At 64.2% G+C, this 18721-nt stretch overlaps 2 protein-coding genes across 2 annotated transcripts; both read left to right on the plus strand.

Annotated features, from left to right (window-relative positions):
• Nucleotides 1-5468: 5468 nt before the first annotated feature.
• On the plus strand, nt 5469-7008 carry ID3 (inhibitor of DNA binding 3). Its single transcript, XM_072885006.1, has 3 exons — nt 5469-5971; nt 6141-6212; nt 6435-7008. Exons 1-2 carry the CDS (start codon nt 5651-5653, stop codon nt 6195-6197), a joined length of 378 nt encoding a protein of 125 aa, XP_072741107.1. The 5' UTR covers nt 5469-5650; the 3' UTR covers nt 6198-6212; nt 6435-7008.
• Nucleotides 7009-11827: 4819 nt separating this feature from the next.
• Nucleotides 11828-18208, plus strand: LOC140662246 (cation channel sperm-associated protein 4-like). The gene is made up of 10 exons (XM_072885482.1): nt 11828-11926; nt 12037-12172; nt 12553-12653; nt 14865-14953; nt 15250-15343; nt 15683-15816; nt 16020-16206; nt 16619-16824; nt 17148-17310; nt 18119-18208. The coding sequence occupies exons 1-10, from the start codon at nt 11828-11830 to the stop codon at nt 18206-18208; spliced, it is 1299 nt and encodes a 432-aa protein (XP_072741583.1).
• The last annotated feature ends 513 nt before the right edge of the window (nt 18209-18721 follow it).

Genomic DNA, 18721 nt, shown 5'->3' on the forward strand with positions numbered 1-18721 from the left:
AATTTGGGGGGCTGAGAAAGGGAGGGATTTGGGGGGGTTGGGGGGGAACAGCAAAACCCCTCCTGGGACCTGCCAACCCCACGAAACCCAGGCTGGGCTCCCCTTCTCCGTGCCTCAGTTTCCCCTCTCTGGAGCATCCCAGGTTGGAGCACCCCACCTTTGGGCGGGGGGGGCTGCGGTGAAGGCAGTGCCGGCTTTGGGTGCCCGCTGCCCCCCCCGCCGCCGCACCCCGGCCCCGGGAGGATATCGTGGGAGGCGGGAGGCGCCTCACTTGCCACCCCGGTGGTGGTGGCAGCGGGGCCCGGGCTCCTCTGAGTCACCAGTGTCCCCACACCTGCGGCGGCCGGGGGCTGCGAGCAGGGATGCTCACACCTGCGGCCTTTGCGCCCCCCCCAGCCCCATCCTCCTCCTCCTCCTTTTGCAGGGGAAATGCTGGATGCAATGGGGGGGGGTGGAGGGAGAAGGGGGCAGAGCAGGGGGGGGCTGAGCACCAAATTGTGGGTACACCCACAGCACCTCGGCACCCACCCTGCTGGCGGCACCCCAATGTGCCCATGGATCCCCCCCCCGGGCCTGTGTGGGTGGGGGGGGGGGTCGCATGGCACAAGCTGTCCTTACCCCACAGTCGGCCTTGGGGTAACATGGGGGTGGGATGCTCCAGCACCCACCCCCCCCCAGCAGTGAGGATGCCCCAAAGGGTCGGGGGGAGGGGATAAGACCCCCCCCAAGGGTGCAGATGGGACATGGGGGGCTGCTGCGGTGTCAGGCCTGGGGGGGAAGCGGGGGGGGGAGGTAGGGGGCTCCGGCCGGCCTTGGGGGAGGCCGTGAGAACGGCAGCTGGGGCGGGGGGGGGCAGCGCAGGGAGCGCCGGGGGGGGGCGGCTGCTCCCGGCTCCCCCAGATGCGCCCGTGAGATAGGGCGGCAGGAAGCAGCTGCGGGGAATCCCGGCGCTGGGAACAGCCGCTGCCGCCCACCCGACGCCCCCCGGGCCTGCGGGACCCCCGGCCCTGCTGCCTCCCCCCGCGGCCGGGTACACCCGGGGATGCTCCCAGTCTCCCGGCCTCTCCCTTCCGGGGGGCTGGGGGTGCCCTGGGTTTGCCCTGGAGAAGCGGCTCTGCTTCCCCGGAGGAAGCTGCGGTTCCCTCTGGCCCTGCCGGTGCTGTGGGGGACGGAGACGGAGCCACGGCTCTGCTCCTGGCTGGGCTTCGGAGGGGAGGAGGGGGTCTGGAGCAACCGAGGCATGGCTGCTGGCTACTGATCAGGCTGGGCAGCTGGCCAAGGCTGGGGTCACGGGCCCCCTCCAGAGGGATGTGTGTGCTCCTCTCCCTCCCCTGGGTGCTCTGGAACAAGGTAATGCCTCCCTGTGTTCACTCTGGCCCCTAATGATAACCAGCAGGGAGGGAGTGCCCTTCAGCCTGCAGTGCTGGGCACTGCCTGCAGGCTCGGGCATCGGGCCAGGCTCCCCCGGGGCGGCTGCGGGATGGGATGCGATGCTCAGTCCCTGCCTCAGGCACGGGCACCGAGGGGGGTCCCTGGGGCTAATCCCCTGCACAAACAGCTCCACATTCCCCAGGGCCGGATCCAGTCTCCTAGTGACAGGGCTCGGGGGGGGGGCTCGCTGCCCCTCTTTGGGTGCCCACTCCCAGCAGTGCTGCTCCTTGGTCCCTCCTAGTTTTCCCCCCATTTCCCTGCACATCCAGCCCCCTGCACGGCGCAGACCGGAGCCTCCGGTGCTGTCTGGCTCTTGCGGCAGGTCCCTGCGGTGGGTGAAGAGGTAAACTGAGGCACAGGTCAAGGCAGGTGGCCGGGGCCGGGCTCCTTCCCGTGCCACCCTGCCTGCACGTGCTGCCGTCAGCCTCGTGTCGCTGATGTACGTCCATCCAAGTCTGGCAGCTCCAATTTATAATCCCCATTTATCCCAAAACACCCCAAATCTGGGCCGGGACATCGTAGCCCGGGATGGGGCTGTCACCGTGGCCACGGGGACCCCAAGGGAGGCCGGGTTTGCCAAACCGTGCTGGGGTCTTTCGGCACGTCCTCCGTGTGACTGACAGCCAGAGCAGGACCACGATGTCCGTCCCTGCCTGCCCCTGCCCGTCCCAGACCCGATGCCCATCCAGGAGCACTCGGCCCCAGCGCGAATTGGGGCGCTGGGAGAGCCGGCACCCCGGGGAGGAGCGCGGTTACCAAACCTCACCGCGCGGCACAGCCCAGCGTGGCACCGGGCTGCCGCCCCACGCTGGATACGGCCCCGGGGACGAGGTGGGAAGGAGATTTCAGAGGCGGTTTAAGGAGCCAGAATCCCTTTTTCCCCTTGAGCATCCAGCTGGATTTCTTCTCCAGCACTGAAACTCCCTTGGATCGCCACCGTGCCGTGCCGTGCCGTGCCATGCCGTGCCATGCCATGCTGTGCCGTGCCATGTGGGTGTCCAGGCTGGGTGGTTGGCTCGAAGCATCTCCAAAAATCAATGAATTAAAGCAATGACTCTGAGCAGCTCCCACGTTGTGCCGAGTCGGAGCGTGGCCGGCCGGGTCCCCCAGCTTCCCTCGCTCCCGAAGGATCCCGAGGGTCTCCGAAGATCCCAGGGAGACGGGATTTATACCCCAGCCCTATCCCGAAAGCGAATCCAGATGACCCCTGGGGAAGAGCCCTTCCCTTTGTAGCTGCCTTGGGCGCTCTGCCACGTCTCCGTTCCTCCCCTCTCCCGTCCAAATCACTTCCCTGCAGCCAGCGCTTCCAGGCAGCCTCCGGCTTCCAAAACACAAGAAATTCACCCAAAAATGCTGGCGTTGCCCCCCCGGGAATGCTGGGACCCCCACGCTCACCCTCCCCACCCCGCAGCAGCCGGGCTGAATCCGGCCCTTTCCACTCCGCTTTACGTCCTTCACATCCTGCCACCTGTACTGACTTATTTAAGGAAAAAAAATAAATATATCAAACCAAACTCAAGCCCGAGGGGTGGATTTTTTTTTTTTTGGGGGGGGGGCAGCTGCTTGTGAACCCCCCCAAGCGCGACCTCCGCAGATATTTGCAGCGCTGAGGCAAATCCCAGGGGATTCACGACCTGTCCCCGGGAAAGGTTGTGGGGAGCAACGGGTGAGCTGTATGGGGGGGGACACAGACACCCCCCCCCCGGGGGACGTGGGGAGGCTTTGCATCGTTTCGGGGGGCTCGGCGAGCCGGGTAAACCCCAGCTCCTGCTCCTTCGCCTCCTTTTTTTATTTTTTCTTTCAATAAAACACCCGGTGTGGGCCCTTTTCACCATGAAATCATCGCACTCCGGAGCATTCGTGCTCCCTTCGTCCCCCCTTTTCCCTCCTCCGCGCCAAGAAATCCGCCCCCCCCGCTCCCCCCCAGCCACGGAGCGAGGACACCCCAAACCCCGAGCCGGCGGCAGGGTGGCACCCCAAAAGCGTGGGACCCCCCCCGCCCCCTTGGGACCCCCGGGATGTGCCCCAAAGCTGGGCTGCTGGGAGAACAGAAACATCCCTGCGCTCCCATCTCGCTCGCAGGCTCGGGGTACCCCAGGATGGCAACCGAGCCCCCCCAAAACGTCGAAGCGGCGCTGATTGGCGGCGTGGCCGGCGGCGTGGCCATGGCGGGGGGGTGTGATTTGGGGGGGGCTGAGGGGGGGGGAGGTTGCCTTGGCCACGCATCCCTGTGTGAATGCATGACGTGCACAGGGCTGGCGCCAGGCTGTCTGGGGCCGGGAGTTAGATCAACACAGCTGGAGGGCCCGGGCCACAGCTGGGCAAAGGCAGCGGGTCCCGCCGCCCAGGCAGGGCCTGTGGGAACCGCCGCCAACAAAACCCCCCTGCAAACAAAAGCTCACCCACCCACCCCCCCAACCCCCCCGCAAGCAGCCTTCCAGCCCCCCCCCCCCCCCCTCGGAAATGGGGGCGGTGAGGGGGGGGAGCGGGCATGGGAATAAGTGGGGTCGGTGGTGCTTTGGGGATGGGGGGAGTCCTGTAAGGGGGTAAAAAGCATTTTGGGGGTTTGAAAAGAGTTTTGTAATTAAAAAAAAAATAAATTAAAATGTTTTAAAATTTTCAAAAAAATGTTATTTTTCTCATTTGCTCGGGGCGGGGTCCTGGTTGTTGCCCCGGAGCAGGTTAATGAGGGTGATTACGGCTCTTCCCAAGCTGCCGCCCTTCAGACAGAGGCGATTCCCCAGGAAATTCGGGGGGGGGGGGGGGGAGGAGAAAAGAAAAGACAAAAAAATAATCCAACCCCCAAAATGGCTGGCTGCTGCTTTGAGGGGGGGTCTGGGGGCCATCGAGCAGCCCCCGGGCTGCGGGAGAAGCGGGAGGGCGGCTGCCCCCCGGCCTGCGGCCCCCAGACCCCCGGGGGGGGGGGGTGCGAAGGAGGGAAACAAAACCCAGCGCCACCGAACTGGGATTTGGGCAGATCTGGAATAAATTGCTGCTGTGGGCAGGCGTAATTTGGTCCAGGTGCCTCTGCCCCCCCCCCCCCGCACCCCCCATTAACTGGGACCCCCGGGCCTAGCAGGGTCCCAGGGTGCCCCCCACCCTCTTGGCTGTAACATCCCCTTCCTGCGCTCACCCCCCCATAACCAAAGCCCATGGAAATTCTGGAAATTCCCCCAAAACAAGTTGGGGGGGGGGGGAATTGCTCCTTGATTGGAACAGGGATTCACAATCTGGGTGTTGCGGGAGCGGGACCCCCCCGGGACCCCTCCATGTCCCCTCCATGTGCCACCACCACCCACTGCGGTGACACCCGTGGGCACCGGCCATCCCAGATTGCTCCGGCTTTGGGCTTTTTGAGGCAGCGATGGTTCGGGGGGTTTGCCTTCATCCCCCCCCCATTACTTCTACTGAAATAACCCCCCTTGCCTATAAATCTCCTTTTCCCCCCTCTCCAAAAAAAAAAAAAACCCCAACCAACTCCAGGCCTCTCGCAGTCGCTGACCTAAATCTGGTTTCTCCATCGTAACCTCAGTTTTACCGCAATTAATTTTTTTCTGCTGGTCACAAGATAATTCCTGACGCCAGAAAGTCTGGAGGTCAGATGAGAAGCGGATTGAGGAACAGGGCGGCACTAATTTCCTTACGAGATCGCCCCGTAAAACCCGGGGGGGGGTGTGAAAAACCCCATCGTCCTGCCTCAAAATAGGGGGGACTCACTGTGGGGGGGCAGGATGAAGGGGCTGGGGTTGGGGTGTCCATGGGGTTTGGGGGGGGAATCCCCCGCCAAGGGGTGGTTTTGGGGTCTGGTTGTGGGGTGGGGGTCAGAACCTGCGTGGTGGTGTCCCCCCTCCCGCGGGGCCACCGCGGGTCACTTTGCGGGGGGGGGGGGGTGTAGGGGGGGTTGTGTCCGTCGCTTCATTTAGATGCAGGGGTGGGGTTTAAGGCTTCATTTACATAAAAAAGGGTGGGGCTCCCGCCGCATTTGCATGCAGGGGCGGGGCCCCGCGGGGCTGCCGATATAAGGGGCGGCGCGGGGCTGTCCCCTCCCCAGAGCGCCGGGCAGGTCCGAGGGGTCGGGGGTGGCAGGGGCGGCGGTGCCAGGGCTCGGTGGTCCCAGCTTTGGTGGTCCCGGTGCTGGGAGGTGCTAGCAGAGCCCCCGCTGTCGCGGCACCCAGGCATTCCCCCCCCCCCCTCCCCCTGCATCCCCTCTAGCCCCGCCATGAAAGCCATCAGCCCGGTGCGGTCCGTCCGGAGCTGCTACGAGGCCGTCTGCTGCCTCTCGGAGCAGAGCCTGGCCATCGCCCGGGGGAGCAACAACAAGAGCCCGGCCTTGGAGGAGCCCATGAACTTGCTCTACGATATGAACGATTGCTATTCCAAATTGCGGGAGCTGGTGCCGGGGATCCCGCAAGGCAGCAAGGTGAGCCAGGTGGAGATCCTCCAGCATGTCATCGACTACATCTTCGACCTCCAGATCGTGCTGGAGGAGGGGGCCAAGGGCCGCGACCCCTCCTCCGAGGCCACCCTGCTCTCCCTGAAGGTAAGGGCTGCTTTGGGCTGGGGGGATGGGGGGGACGGGACGGGGACGTGTTGGGCTGGGGGCGATGGACCGTCTCGGATGGCTGGGGGGGTCGGTCCTGGCGCGGTGAGGAGGGGGAAGGCTGGGGACAGCCCGGGGTGACCCTGAGCCCTGTCCCCGCTCTCCGCAGGCGGCCGAGCTCGCCTCCGAACTCTGCTCCAAAGACGAGAGAAGTTTGTGTCACTAACGGCTCCTCCATCAGGTGAGTGTCCCCCAGCCCCCCCCCCAGCATCACCGTCCCCAGGGGGGACCAACACCGGCCCCGATGCACCCCGGCCCCCCCCCCCCCCCCCCCCTTCGGGCGACCCCTAAATCCCCTCCCCAAACCCAGAGTTCCCACAACACTAATTATATCTATTTTTTTCTCTCCCCCACCTTTTCTCCTTCCTCCCCCTTTCTTCTCTCTCCTCCCGGTGCCAATTAGCAAACAGGCAGCGAGTGGCGGTTCCTGGTTCGTTATCAGCCGGAGGTAAATAGCAGCTTCCTCCGTGGCGCCGGGCTGTCTGCGACCTACCGGCCCCGGCATCGCCTCCCCCGGGCCCGGGCCCGGCCGGCGGGGAGGGCTGGTCCCGACCCCCCCATCCCTCCCCAGCCAGCATCCCCCCCCCCACCCCCCCGCGTGGGGCGCAGCACCCCGGCTTTAGCAGGACTTTGGAGCCCGAACTTCAAATGAGATTCTTTTTTCACGATAGACTGATGAAGAGGCGGTTGTCTGTATATTTTTGGATTATAGCAGCGAGTCCTTTTTGTAAAGGTGTTGAATGGGATGGGGGGCGGGGAGGGGGGGGAAATGAGGGGGTTTTGGGGAGGGGGGGGACATCCTCGAGTATGAACCAAACTCTCTGGGGCCGCGGCCTCGTGTATTGTGGAGCTCTATACTAGAGTATAACGTTTTGTACCTTTTGTGCAGGAAGGTGAATTTCTGCGAACATGCCTTGTACTTGCTTTATAAACTTTTTATAAAAGTTACCATTTTTACATAATAAAACGGAAAAAAAAAGGCGTTTTTAATGGTTTTTCCTCCATCCCTGGGCTGGAGGGAGATGGGGTGCACCCATGGGTGGGAGAGCAGCACCCCGGGAGTGGGAGCCCCCGAACCCTCTCGTCGATTGTAACTTCTAGGGTTACAGTAGGAATCTCATTAATTGTTTAATAGCTTTGAAATGTCAGCTCAGGTATGGGAGGAATTAACCCTAGGCTGCCGTCTCCCGGCAGAGGTGTCTGCCAGCTATTTTGGGTGCTGCTCTGGCTTATCTGATATGGAAGGAGTGAAGACACGGCCGAGCCCCGGGGACTATCTGGAGGTGTAGCTGGAGCCCTGGGAGGGGGGAAAAAGATGCTTTTTCCAGGGGTTTCTGCTCCCTGCCTTGGAAGAAAAAAAAAAGGGCTGCCCCGTGCCTTGGGGCTGGCTTTGAGCTGCTGGGGCTGGAAGGGGTGATGCTGCTTGCTCCCCCAGGATCCCCCCCCCAAGGGGAAGGGGAGTTTCTGGGCTGCAGCTGCCCTGGCTCTAACTGGGACTGCTGGGAGCCTTGCAGTTCCCCAGGTGGCATCTGGCCTGCAGCCCCCCGGGGGCGGGGGGGGGGGGGCAGCACCCTGGGGAAGGGGCATTGGGGGCAGAAATGCCTTTCCCTCCCTTTGGATTCATGCTGTGGTTTCCCTTGGGCCCCGGAGCAGATGCAGCCCTCTGGCCCGCTCAGCTGCGGAGCCCTGTGGCTGAGCGCAGCTGGGCCGAATCCTGCTCCCCGGGGAAGGAGCTGGCCTGCCTGCAGTCGGGTCAGGCCTGGCTGCTCTCCCCGGGGTTCGAATCCCCCACCTGTAGCACCATTTCCTCCATCCCCTCGGCTGGGCTTCGGCTTTGTGGCTGTGGGTTCGGCCAGGCGCAGCGTGGGTGCTTGCCCCGTGGCATTGGCGTGTCCCTGGGGTGCTGCAGCATCCAGGTGAGCTGGGGCAGGGGCCGCAAGATGGGAGGAGGAGGAGGAAGGTGGCAGAAGGGGTCTTGGGGACAGGGTGATGCAAACGTGCACGGGCTTCAGCCTCCATCCCCACAATGGCCAACGTGAGCTCGGGGTGCAGCTGGCACCCACCAAGCACCCCTTGTCCGTGGGCATTCCCACAGGGAGAAGCAGTGCGTGGGGCATCCGAAAAGCAACAGCCGGTCCAACGGGATCACGAACTCCTGGGAACATCCCTCCCTCCTCCCAGCTTGCTGTCCCCAGGCTCCCCAAGGACAGGTTACCCTCTGGCACCCACAGATGGGGTGGGACAGGGTGACACGGGGCTGTCCCGGAACGGCGGGAGGCAGGTGAGGGTGTCCAGCTGGAAACCACCGCTTCTGGGAACCGAGTTGATGTTACAGGAATGGCTAAAAATAGGCTTGTGCCATCTCCACTGGCTTTTAGCTCGGTGGGCGAGCGTCCCCACGCTCACCCCGGTGTTGTGGTCCTCCAGCTGCGCCAGTGCTGATGTGCCAAAGGGACTTAATTGGGATGGGTGGGAAAAGCACCCTGGGAATGAGCCAGAGGACGAGGATGGGTCTCGGTAGCTGCAAAATGGGGCTCCCCGCAGCGTGAGCACTCCAACTGGCCATGGGTCCCCCGGCTGGGATGGTGGCGGTGGAGATCCTGGACCCATGGGAGCAGTTAATGAGCCCAGTTTGCTACTGGGAGCAGTGGGGATGGGCACTGGTGGGGTGCGAGAAACTAGTCCTGCTGGGCTTTTGGGATGGAAACAGCACCGGGGAGGTGGAAGGGGGGTCCCAGCCTGGGGCAGCGGAGGTGGCCCCCTGTCCACATCCCCTTGCTGGGGTGTCAGGGCAGGGGATTCCTGCGGCCGGGGCTGGGGGCCGCAGTGGGAGCCCGGGGTTTGGCAGGGTGAGGGTTTGGCGTTGGCTCCCGAGAAGCCTCCCAGGGCTATCGCCTCCTCCCCCATGGTGGATGGATCCCAGCGCCTTTCCTGGAACAGCCGCCCTGCCGTTCCCAGGCCCCGGGGATGGCCGGGGGGGGCACAAACCTTGCCTGGACCCCCAGCCTGGGCAGTGGTGTGATGCCGATGCTTTCCTTGGAAACCCTGTTTAAAAAAAAAAAAAAAAGAAAGAAAGAAAAAGGGAAAAAACACAACTAAAAATAGCTGCCGTTGCCCCGCCGGGGCTGGGATTTACCTTGCGGGGCAGATTCAGTGCAAGAAATGCCCCCGGCCCCCCGCCCCGAGCAAACCGGGCTTCGCTTTGCTCTCCCCAACTACATTTCGTGGGTGCAAAAAGAGGATGAGGAGAGCCAAAAAAATAACCCCAAGGGGGTGAAGGCCAAGCATCCCCCAGCCGCTGTGCCGGTGGCCGGCCAGGCCGGCTCGCTCGCCTCTTGGCAAGAGCGGGAGTCTGATGCAATCGGCTGCGCTGACGGAGGCCGCGGTTCCCCACCTGTATTTGCCATTGTGTGCCCGGAGCTGTTTGCAGGTGTTTGCTGGCGCCGCACTGTCTGAGCCGCACTTCCCTCCTCCTCCTCCCGCTGCCTGCCCCGGCCAAGGCCTGGGCCCCCCCCCGGCTCCCCGGCTCCCCGCCAGCCGGCCGCCGCCTCGCCGGGACGGATGCAGCGCTCACACGCGTGGCCTTGGGCGGGCGTGCACGGCTGGGCGCGTTCCCGCGTGGGAGCGGGTGCACGTGTGGGCGCTGGCAGGCTGCGGTCCGTGCGTGCGCTTAGCATGCGTGCGCACACGCGCTTCGGTGCACGCGTGTGCGCGTGCCTGCGTGCGCTCGCACGCGTGCCTCCGGACACACGCGTGCCTGCGCGCGCTTGCAGACGCGCGTGCACTTATGTACACACGTGCATTTGCGTGTGCATGCGTGCACTTGCACGCCCACACGTGCTCGCGCACACATGCAGACATCCGTACCCCGATGAGGGTACGCACGTGTGTACACATGCACGCTCTGGCAGACACGCGTGTGCACACCCCCACAACAAGGCACCAGCTGCACGTGTGCTCCTCCGAGACACGTGTGTGCACACATGTATATGCACTAATGCACATGGGCTGTAACGGGGGTGCAACACACACGTGCACCCCTTCAACAGGGGCACACGCACGCACACATGCACGCACACACACATGCGCACATGCACACGCATGCACACACATGCACACTCACATGCACACACGCGTGCACATGCATGCACACCCCGACCCAGCCAAGAGGGACACGCATCTGCACGCATGCACACGCACAGCACCCCACACCCAAACACGCAGCCCCCCCCAGCACCTTGGCCCTCCACCCCAGGCGCCGTGGGTTTGCTCCCAGCCCTGGAAGCTCCCACCCTCCCCGGGGGGACCCCGCGGCCTCTCCAGCTCCTCCTGGCCCCAGTGATGGTGCCGAGGGGCCGGAGCCTGGCCTGGCTCCGTGGGTGGGGATGAGTCAGGACTGCCGGTGTATTTTGGGCTCTGCTGGGGATGGCACCCAAACCGGTCCCACGCAGCCCATTGGCCCCATCCTGCCCAGCACAGGGTGTTCCCGGCGCCCTCGACTCCCTGCTCACGCCTTGCCCTGCTCCAGTTCCCATGCCAGCACTGAGTGGGGAAACTGAGGCAGGCTCGGGATTTCTAGCGTGGGGAAAGGGTGAACAAAACCCCAGCCTCCCCCACCACCCTCCAAAGTTCCTCTGGCACCCTCCACCCCAGAGGCTCCTAATTGCCAGGCCAGGAGGGCTCATCCTTAGCTGGAGCTCCTGGGGGTGCTATGGGATTGGGGGGGGCTATTCCTGCCCCCTTCCTTTAACAAGGAACAAACTGGGTTGTCCCCCCTCATTTTGCAGGTGGGGAAAGCAAAGCCCCCTCCCCACTCCCCTGGAGACCACCCAGCGTCCTGCCAGCCACCCTGCACGCTCCTGCCAGCCCCTCGCCTTCCCTTTCCCACAGGTGACATCGGGGCTCTGTCCCACGGAAGGACTGGGGCTCCCCACGCACCTGAACGCAGCCCCAAAATTTGCCGGGGTTGGGGCTGCAGGGAGGCAAAGGCTGGCGCAGAGAAAGGAAGGCTCATTACTGCTGGGTTTTAATTAACGAGGGGATTTGGAGCATGGGGCTTTGTGACGGGCTCGATCACCCAGAGAGACCCGAACCACTGACACCCATGGGGACACGGTGGTCGACCCACAGGCTCTCCTGGGGGTGGCCCTGGCCATGGGCGAGGACGGGGTGGGTGATGGGGGAGCATTTGGGGGCTGGATGTGATGTAGGGAAGGTCATCCTGGTTGTGGGGCAGAATCGGCAGTGAAACTTGGTTCTCCATCCACAAAAATTTGGGGCCTTTGGGTCCCTGAGCTCCCCCGTGCCTCAGTTTCCCCATCTGTATAGAGGGAAGCAGCTGCAGCTCCAGGAAGCAAACTGGGACAGAGGAAGGGTGCTGCTGGGATAATTGGGGAAGGCCCATGGTGTTACTGGCCCAGCCTGGCTCTGGGAGCGCTGGCACGTGTCCCTTGTCCCCTCACCTTTCCCTGGCTGTGCAGGGGTGCTGAAGCCACCAGTGTCCCTCTGGTTTCAAACTGGAGCCAGACCAGTTTGGGGAACTGAGTCCCCATTAACCTCTCTGCCTCCACAATGCTCCTCTGGTCCTTTCGCCCTTCCATCCCCCCCCTTGTTGGGGAGAAGCAGTGATGTCACAGGGCACAGAAGCGTGATGTCACACATTCTGCTGCTTGGAACGGTGAGGTCACGCTGCAGCGGGTGCCCGGGGCTGCTGCCAGCGCCCGCCATGGCTTCTCTGCACAGGAGGGTGAGGGGGGAGTTGGGGGGGGGAACTGGGTCTGGGGGGGGCCGGATCCGATGCGGTGCCACCAGTGCCTGTCTGACCGGCTGTCCCCTCCCTGCCACCAGCGGGAGCCGGACACGAAGCCGCAGTGGCTGCTCATTGACTTCAGAGAGGTAGGGTGTGCAGCGAGGTGGGGTGGGGTGGGCGATGGGTGCCAGACCTGCAGCCCACCGGGACAGCGGGGACACCCCATCTGGGCTCCCCACCCTGCCTCCCCATCCAGGACTCCTGGGACCACAAGGAATACACGGCCAAGGTGCGGATGAGCCGCTTGCTTGCCCACCCTGCTGTCAAGCTCACCCTGTCCGCGTTCATCATCGTCAACGAGGTGTTGGTCGCCAGCCAGACCCCACGATGCTGTCCTGGAGCGTGAGTGCCAGCCGTGCCCACCACTGCTTGCTGCTGCCCCTTCCCGCTCCCTCGCCTTTTGCCCGGCCCTTTTGTTGCCTCCGGGATGGGTCCATGAAACCCCGAAGCCCCATTTGATGGCAGAGAGGTGCCCCAATGTGGCTCCTTCTCCGCGAGCTTCGTGCCAGGGAAGGGGGGTCACCATGCTCATGTCCGGGTGGTGAATTCATCCATACTAGCCACCAGAGAATCCACAAGGCTTTGTATTTTGCACCCAACATGAGTCTGATGGGACAACCTCAGCTGGTTTCCCGGTGGGCCATTGCCACGTGTCCCTCGGTCCTGCCCCGGGGCCCAGTGGCCCTCTTGCCTTCTTCTCTTCTCCCTCCAGTTCCAGTTTGGCTGAGCTGTATCATAGCCAACGTTGTGCTGGTGGCCCTGGTCACTGAGGTCCTGCTCAACTGGCTCAGAGGTTTCTGGCTGTACTGGGAGGTGGGAGCTGCAGCGAGCCGGGCTGGAGGCCTTCAGCGTCTCTCTGTCCCTGTGTCCCTGTGTTCCTCCATCCCTGAGTCCCTCACCCCTCCATCTCTGCGTCCCCCCGTTTCCCTCCCTGCGTCCCTCGCTCCCTGCATCCTTCCATCCCTGAGTCCCTCCATCACTCCGTCCCTGCATCCCTCCATCCCTCTGTCCCTCCGCCTGTGTCCCTGGGTCCCTCCATCTCTCTGTCCCTGTGTCCCTCCGTCCCCCTGTCCCTGTGTCCCCGCGTCCTTCCATCCCTCTGTCCTTACGCTCCAGTGTCCCTTCATCCCTGCCTCCCTCCATCCCTCCTTCCCTGTGTCCATCCCTCCCTGCACCGCTCCTTCCCACCGTCCCTCGTCGCCCCCGGCTGTGGGGGCCCGGGGGGGCCGGGGGGCCGGGGCGGGGCGGGCCCCGCAGCCGCGGCTCGCTGCTGCCGTCTCCAGGGGAGAGGAGGAAGAGCCCGGCTGGCTCACGGCCGGCCCCGCCGCGCTGCCGGCAGCCGGGCTGCACCCCCGGGAGGGGCCGGGACCTCCTCCGGTGCCCCCCGGGGAAGCATCGGGACCTCCTCCGGTGCCCCCCCTCGCAAGGACCGGGACCGCCTCCGGTGCCCCCCGGGAGGGGCCGGGACCTCCTCCGGTGCCCCCCGGGAAGGATCGGGACCTCCTCCTGTGTCCCCCCGGGAAGGACTAGGACCTCCTCCGGTGCCCCCCGGGGAAGCATCGGGACCTCCTCCGGTGCCCCCCCTCGCAAGGACCGGGACCGCCTCCGGTGCCCCCGGGAGCCGGGACCTCCTCCGGTGCCCCCCGGGAAGGATCGGGACCTCCTCCTGTGTCCCCCCGGGAAGGACTAGGACCTCCTCCGGTGCCCCCCGGGGAAGCATCGGGACCTCCTCCGGTGCCCCCCTCTCAAGGACCGGGACCGCCTCCGGTGCCCCCGGGAGGGGGACCTCCTCCGGTGCCCCCGGGAAGGATCGGGACCTCCTCCTGTGTCCCCCCGGGAAGGACTAGGACCTCCTCCGGTGCCCCCCGGGGAAGCATCGGGACCTCCTCCGGTGCCCCCCCTCGCAAGGACCGGGACCGCCTCCGGTGCCCCCCGGGAGGGGCCGGGACCTCCTCCGGTGCCCCCCGGGAAGGATCGGGACCTCCTCCTGTGTCCCCCCGGGAAGGACTAGGACCTCCTCCGGTGCCCCCCGGGGGAGCATCGGGACCTCCTCCGGTGCCCCCCTCTCAAGGACCGGGACCGCCTCCGGTGCCCCCGGGAGGGGCCAGGGACCTCCTCCGGTGCCCCCGGGAAGGATCGGGACCTCCTCCTGTGTCCCCCGGGAAGGACTAGGACCTCCTCCGGTGCCCCCCGGGGAAGCATCGGGACCTCCTCCGGTGCCCCCCCTCGCAAGGACCGGGACCGCCTCCGGTGCCCCCCGGGGAAGCATCGGGACCTCCTCCGGTGCTCCCCCTCGCAAGGACCGGGACCTCCTCCGGTGCCCCCCGGGAAGGATCGGGACCTCCTCCTGTGTCCCCCCGGGAAGGACTAGGACCTCCTCCGGTGCCCCCCGGGGAAGCATCGGGATCTCCTCCGGTGCCCCCTCTCGCAAGGACCGGGACCGCCTCCGGTGTCCCCCGGGAGGGGCCGGGACCTCCTCCGGTGCCCCCCGGGAAGGATCGGGACCTCCTCCTGTGTCCCCCCGGGAACGACTAGGACCTCCTCCGGTGCCCCCCCGGGAAGGATCGGGACCTCCTCCGGTGCCCCCCGGGAAGGATCGGGACCTCCTCCGGTGCCCCCCTCTCAAGGACCGGGACCTCCTCCAATGTCCTCCCAGCAAGGACCCGAACGTCCTCTGGTGTCCCCCCGGGAGGGACAGGGACCTGCTCCAATGACTCCCCCGGGAGGGACCGAGACCTCCTCCAGTGGCCCCCGGGAAGGACTGGGACCTCCTCCGGTGTTCCCACCCCAGGCACAGGGATGTTTGGCATTGGGGCTGCCGTGGCTGCTGGCCACCTATGCTCAGCTGGTGGCCCATCACCTGCTACCAGGCCAGTTGTGCCCTCCTGGGCAGAGCCATGGGGCACTCGCACCCCTTGCAGGACCCCCTCCCCTGTGGCTGTTCCTGGGGGAGGAACATTAGGGGAAGGGCCCTCATTTGGGGTCCACAAGTGCAGCCTCAGCCCCCTGCTCCTCTGCCTGCAGGGTGGCTGGAACATCTTCAGCTTCCTCCTCGTGGTCCGCCTCATGGTGGGGCCCCTGATCCCCAAGCTGAATGTCCAGAAGATCCTGAGGTGAGAGGGGGAAGGGGGTGCCGTACCCCAAAGCCTCTGATGTCCCTGTGTTGATTTGGCCAAGGTCTGGTGCCCCCATCCCACATGCTGGATCTGCGCTGGGAAAGGCAACGTCACCGCTTCCTCTTCACCCTCGGTTTTTTGCCCTGATTTGGGGAGCATCCCTGGCAGTGCAGACCCTCCCCAGACCCTGATGGGAGAGGCCAGGAGGGGACCAAGGCGTCCTGGCATGGTCAGCTCGGTGACGGGAGCTCTCGCCTTGCCCCAGGGTGATGAGGCTGCTGCAGGTCTTGCAGGCTGGTCAAGGGGCTGGCCAGGATGCTTCAGGCCATCCTCAAGATCATCCCCGACCTCTGCAACATCATGTCCATCCTCTTTATCTCCATGCTGGTAAGCAGCCGGGAAATGCCCGCCTGGGCTGGGAGCATCGGCCTGGGGAAGCATCTTGGCCAACAGGGTCCAGCACTGGCCACGGCACCTCAGGGACTGTGGGGACAGCAGGCACAGAGCCAGCAGCAGGATGGTCCTTTCCCACCACGCTGGGCCATCCCACCTCCCCGGTAGGCTCTGGGATGCTGGAGGGGGCTTTTGAGCTCCCTGCACCAAGGCTGAGGAGCTCGGCTGGACCCTGCTCACACCAGGGAGCCCCAGTGCTGGGGGTTGGAGGATGCTGAGCACCCCTCCCAGTGTGGTTGGGTGCCGGGACCCCCATCACTGTCTCCATTGCAGATCTTCTCAGCACTGGGCATCATCCTGTTTGGCAAGTCTGTCCTGGCCCATTTTGGTGACCTGGGGAAGGCCCTGTACTTGCTCTTCACCAGCATCACGCTGGACGGCTGGCTGGACATCTACGAGGCCTTCCAGTGAGCATGCAGCAGGGTGTGAGCCCACCACGGGGTGGGGGCTCGGGGACGGCTGGGGCTCAGCTGTGTCTCCCCACCCTGGGAGGGATGTGGGGTGCACGGGGGGCTCCTTTCCCATCGATGCTGAGAGGCTCCCCCCGGGGCTTGTGTTGGGGAGGTGGCCACCACCAACCATCAACCAGATGGTCCCCTGTCCCCAACAGGGAAGAAGGGCAGACGCTGAAGATGATGGCAGCCATTTACTTCATCATCTTCATCACGAGCGAGGCCTTCATCTGTGCCAAGCTGCTGGTGGCCGTGGTGACACCCAGCCTGTGGAAATCCCTGTTCACCCACACCAAGGAGGAGCAGAGGGAGCAGGAGCCCAGCCTGGAGGAGAGCCAGGACCAGGCACCCAGGGCAGGCTGGCTCTGTGGGCGAGGATGGTCAGAAAGGATCTGTCAAACCCACCCTGAAAGGGCCACATTTTGGTGGTCCCCTGTAGAGATGGCCTGGGTGGAGAAGAGCTGCATGATTCTTCCTCCCCAGACAAAAGCCAGGAGAATTTTGATAAAATGGGTGTTTCTTACAAAAACCATCAATGGGAGGAGGGGAGGAGGCCAGAAGTGGAGATTTTCCAGCAGTTTGAAGCTGGTTGTAGCAGAGATCTGCACTTTGCACCCACCATCAGCATTTAAAGTCCGGCATTTCCATCTCCTTAGTGCTGGACTCTGGGCTGGGCTTGTTTGATGATGAGGGTTGGTCCTTGTGTGCAGCTGGTGGAAGAGAGGACATAGCCACATCGCTGTGTTAACCCTTTCAGCTAAATGGTGGGGTGGCCAACACGGACCCCCAGCTCAGCCCGAAGGTGATGGGGGACGGGATCTCCATGAACATCTCCCAGAACCTGTTCACCTACAGCAAGTTGGGCAAGCTGAGCGAGGAGATCTTGCATGAAGTCCAACGCCTCTTGGAAAGCAGCAAGGAGAACATCAGAGAGTACAAACAGCTGCGTGAGGAGCTCAACGTGTAGGACCTGCTGCAAACCTCCCTCCTCTTTGCTGGCTTGGTCGTAGGGTGGATGGGGTGGAATCAGCCCATTTATACACAGCTGCGGCAAAACGTCTCCAGAGAGAGCTGTCCCTTTTGGGTTGGGCGGTGGAAGCTGGTGGCTGTCACCCATCTGGAGGCATTGGTGTCAGAGGGAGATATCAGCCTGTGGCTTCTGGCATGGGAGAGGACTTTGCTGGTGGAAAGCCATGGCTGGAAGGCCTGGAGAAGGCTTATTGAGCAGCTATTAGGTACTGGGGGGCAAAGATGGTCCTAACCCCTGCCTTGGCTGTGCCTCCCAGCACAGTTGAGGAGGTGAGGGCCATCGAGGTCAATGTGGCACAAGAGCACGAGCTGATTCCGCAGAAGCTTTTCTACATCACCTTCTTGGACAGCCCATACCGCAGCAAGGTCACACTGATGATGTGTGGGGACACCATCTCCGCTTTGTCCAAACTGGAGGAGGTAGGGGCAGAACCTACCAGCCCAAGCCCCCAGAACCTGGGCCCTCCCCGTACCCCAGTGTCCCCGTTCCCCGTCCCAAGGGTAACCCAGCTGAAGCCAGCCCAAGGCAGCCAAGCGACACCGATTTATCCACCCTGCCTGGCACAGCGTTGTCTTTGTGCGCTGAAATGGAGACAGCAGTTGCCTTCTCCCCGTAGGGGGGAAGATGAAGGTCTGGGTGGGTTGAGCTGCCAGGCTCAGCCGTGCTCCTGGCAGAGGGACACGGTGCCCAGCCGCGCGGTGGCTTTACTGCTGCCAGGCTTCTTGTTCTGCCTCAAAGCCCTTGCACGGTGGGAGGCAAATGTCTGTCCTGGATTGGAGGCTCCTGGCAAAATTTTGGGTGTCGCCCCCAAGCTGAGTTGGAGTCTGGAGGTCTGGTGTCCATCCTCATCCACAGCAGAGGCCATGGTGCTGGTGTGTGTGTCCGCCTGTCTGTCTGTCTGTCTGCCAGGAGGCTTCTTTTCAAGAAAGTCCATCTCTGCACCTGAACATCCCCACCCCAGACCTGGAGATGAAGTTGCCAGGTGATGGAGAGGAACCAGGTGATGGAGAGAAACCAACCGCTGTGGCTCGGTGGCCTCAGCAGGATTAAGCTGTGGCTCAGCTCGGTGGCTGTGGTGGCCTTTTACTGGTCCAAGTAAGTCTCGGAGTTGCCCTCACCCAGGGATTCGCCACTGCCTCGGTGCTTTCTGCCACGGCTGCACCCTGAAATACCTTGTGGGCCGAATGGGGAGCCCGTCACGTCCTCTTTCTCCCTCCCCTTTGCCAGGCAGACCTGGTGCCCCCCAGGGACACGTGGCGGGTGGCCGATGGCCGGGACCGGGGCCAGTGGGTGGGCGGATTGGGTGAACTGGTGTGAGTGAACCAGGGGCCAAATCTGCTCACGCCGAGTCCCTCTGAGGTCCCTGCACCCCCAAACAGCACCGACCCCTGCCCGCTCCCTGCCCGCGGGGGGGGGATGCTGCCAGACAGCCTCTGGCTGGCGGACCCCAAAATGTTTTGTCTCCCAAAGAGATGCAACCCCCCCCGCACCCCGGCTCGCTGCAGCTGGGGATAGGGATGGGGGGGCAACGGGGATGGGGGGGCGCAGCCCCCAGGCTGGAACCCACCGCGTTGGCGGAGTCCTTTAATAAAGAAAGAATTGATGAAAAATCAGTCCCGGTCCCCAGCCCAGCCCCAGGGACCCCTCCCAGCCCAGGCCCCCCCCTCCCCGGAGCAGGTGGTGCCAAAGAGGCCACGCCCCCTGCTTTGCATGCAGGCCCCGCCTCTCCCCGCCCGCCCGCCGCCGTGCGGCCCCTTTAAGGCCCCGCCCTCCGCGGCGCCTCTGGCTGCGGGGGGGAAGGAGGGGGGCGGAGCGGCGGCGGCGGCAGCC

Source organism: Ciconia boyciana, chromosome 21 (assembly GCF_034638445.1).
Source record: "Ciconia boyciana chromosome 21, ASM3463844v1, whole genome shotgun sequence".
Lineage (NCBI taxonomy): Eukaryota > Metazoa > Chordata > Aves > Ciconiiformes > Ciconiidae > Ciconia > Ciconia boyciana.